The 3,178-nt window shown below is 43.7% G+C and overlaps 1 protein-coding gene across 1 annotated transcript; it reads left to right on the forward strand.

Annotated features, from left to right (window-relative positions):
- Positions 1-856: 856 nt before the first annotated feature.
- On the forward strand, positions 857-2,001 carry sostdc1b (sclerostin domain containing 1b; the record flags this gene model as incomplete). The annotated part of the gene is made up of 2 exons (XM_083646087.1): positions 857-1,046; positions 1,571-2,001. 2 exons carry the CDS (start codon positions 857-859, stop codon positions 1,999-2,001), a joined length of 621 nt encoding a protein of 206 aa, XP_083502213.1.
- Between the last annotated feature and the right edge of the window lie 1,177 nt (positions 2,002-3,178).

Consider the following 3,178-nt stretch of genomic DNA (forward strand, 5'->3'; position numbering starts at 1 on the left):
TTCTCTCAGGTGAATCCTGCATTTCACAACATTGTGTTTTATGCACTGTTCACATTAATGTCAAGTATTCAAGTGCAGCTTGCTCTGCATGAGATGTTTTGCTCTAAGAGGAGTTCTTCAATCAAATATGTTCATCATTTTCATATTTTACATCCACATTTTTATTAGCCAACTATTGTCACATAGACAGAGGCTGATTTTTCCCCAGAGTTTCATTTTCTTTCCTTGCTGTTTTTTCTTTACTTTTGTTACATGTGGAACACTTAAGTTTTCCCTGGATTACTGTAGGTTAAAACAATAAATCAATAAATCAATAAAAGTCTGTTATAACAAACTTAAAATTGATCGTAGCAATCATTCATGTGATATTGTAATGTATTGTATTTCCAGGGTTTTTATGATTGAAAAATATTGATGCTGAGTTTATTTGTTTGTTTATTTGATAGGGACAGAGAGCACATGCAATTAACATCAGTAACAACAAATACATGTAAACATGCAGGATTGCATTATTCATCACTGCAACATAAACATTATAACTCAACTGTAATGGTATACGTTTAATTGTATCTGCTTGTAATACAACAACAAAAAACACCTCAAGAAAAGTGTCCCATATTTGTAACGGAAAAAAAAGGAAAGAAAAAATAAAGAAAGAAAGAAAGAAAGAAAGAAAGAAAGAAAGAAAGAAAGAAAGAAAGAAAGAAAGAAAGAAAGAAAAAGTGCACATGGCTGGTTGTTGAGTTGTAGGTGGGTGTGTCTTGTTCATTCATAAACTCTGCTGTCACAACAAGTGGAGGATACTGGAGGCTATATAAGCGGGTGGAACGCAGCTCGAGTCTCCACACACACAGCCATGACGTGTCCCGCCTGCGTGCAGCTCCTGTCGCTCCTGCTGCTGGTCATGAGCGGCAGCACGGTGCACAACGACGCCACGGAGACCAGCGAGACCATGCCGAGCGAGGCGACCCCGGACGAGCCCCGCAGTGAAGACGTGAACCAGGCGAGGAACGGGGGCAGACATCTGGGTGACGCTGCGCGCAACGGTGAGTCCAAACGGTGACAGGTGGATTTAGCCGTTGAAACAATCTGAATGTATGAGCTGGTGTTTGCTGAACAACAATGATGTGTGGTGTGAATGAATGATGGGGTCTCTTGAAGGTGTGGCGCAGGCGCTGCCCATCAGTGAATAAGTGAATCCACATTTCATTTTGTAGTTTTTACCATTATAATGGGAAAAGAAGATCAAGCAAAAATCACCAGAAATCTATTGCTCCACATTGTCCACAGAAATGTAGCAGATGAAAAAGTGTTGGTGGCATGGTGATGTTAGATGCATGAACTGTGGTTTGGTGAACTGAGGTCCCTATAAATAGGGGTCAGAAATACAGTAGATATAAGTAAATATATTCTTTATTATAGCAAAAATATTGGCATCCAATGTTTTGACACCTGATGGAAATGAATATTAAGACAGTCGTGCACGGTGTAGTTATGCAAGTTAACAATGCAGACCTGCAGTGCCAAACAAAGTGCCAGTGGACTAACTGAGTGTTGCTGTCTGTCTCAGGCCCAGATCAGAGCCAAGTGGGCTGCAGGGAGCTGAGGTCCACGAAGTACATCTCAGACGGCCAGTGCACCAGCATCAACCCCATCAAGGAGCTGGTGTGCGCGGGCGAGTGCCTGCCCGCGCACCTGCTGCCCAACTGGATCGGCCACACGGGCCGGTACTGGAGCCGCAGAGAGGCCCAGGAGTGGCGCTGCGTCATCGACCGGACCCGCACCCAGCGGATCCGCCTGCAGTGCCAGGACGGCAGCTCCAGGACCTACAAGATCACGGTGGTGATGTCCTGCAAGTGCAAGCGCTACTCCAGGCAGCAGAACGACTCGGCGCACAAGTCCCAAGAGGCGCAAGGCAAAGAGCAGAGCGGCCACGGCGCCAAACGGAGGAAACATCAGAGGAAGCCTGAGGAGCGAGCTGGGATTCAACCCGACAACTAAACCCCACAGTCCTCAAAAAGACTATGACATCAGCTGGCTCCATCACAGAGGTCCATCAAGAATTAGCTGTGTGCAAACAATGAGTAAATATAGGCTAAACAGGCTCTCAACATTTCCCACGTCAACAATCCCTGACACAAATTAGACCCCCATTTGATAAGACTTTGTCCCAGGGCCCCCCTTCTGATAAGATTTGAGCTTTCAGATGTTTTATTACAGAAAGTGTATGAAACACATGACCAAAAAAAGTCATACGTTCTATCATTGTGTTACTTATGATGGAATTATAGTGAAAATAAATCATCCCTGGAGACCCACTGAGATACAAGAACCAGGATAGAGAAAGAGACCTTAGGTGAGAAGACTTGTTCTGGTGTGGCTGCATGTCAGTTCAGTCATGTTCTCAGTCAAAGTGAATAGATCAGGTGGATTTGGAGGTTACTGTGACGCAAAGAGCACAGAAAATAACTACGTCTATTCAATTCTATGGATTCTACAAGTTGCACATTTAGAAACATAATCAGTTGTTCACCGCTATTGGCCTTTTTCACCTCAGCCATTTTGTGTCTAAAAGGCAGGGAGTAACACAGGTGCAAGCAAATCATTAACAAAGGGGCCCCAACACTGGAACACCTACTGTAATGGATTGGAAGTTTGAAACCCTCTTAATGTTTTGCTTGCACCTGTGTTACTTCCTTCCTGCCTTTTAGACACAAAATGACTGCTGGTGAAGAAAAGGCCCATTGTTGCCCAAGAGCTGTGGACCCTGAAAGCCCTGTTGCATCTCCTCAAGGACTCATACAAAGTACACTCCAACATGTTTGGATGCTTGTGTAGAAATATACAGCCATTTCTCAGTGCAGCTGGTTTCATATAGAGCCATTTCTCAGTGCAGCTGGTTTGATATACAGCCATTTCTCAGTGCAGCTGGTTTGATATACAGCCATTTCTCAGTGCAGCTGGTTTGCCAGAAACAGACATTTGATGTAAGATACAAGACATGTTTGTGTCACCAAAAATGCCTAGGTTTGGGTTTCATGTGTCTCAGAGAGCGGGTTCTTTTCATATACAAAGTCATGGAAAAAACCCAATAACTACATCATTCAAAGGTCAGACTTTGGAACCATGAAAATGTCAATGTAAAATGCTGCCACCTGTTGTTTGTAAAGGTTTATCA

The sequence above is a fragment of the Poromitra crassiceps genome (genome assembly GCF_964638095.1).
Source record: "Poromitra crassiceps genome assembly, chromosome: 11".
Taxonomy (NCBI): domain Eukaryota; kingdom Metazoa; phylum Chordata; class Actinopteri; order Beryciformes; family Melamphaidae; genus Poromitra; species Poromitra crassiceps.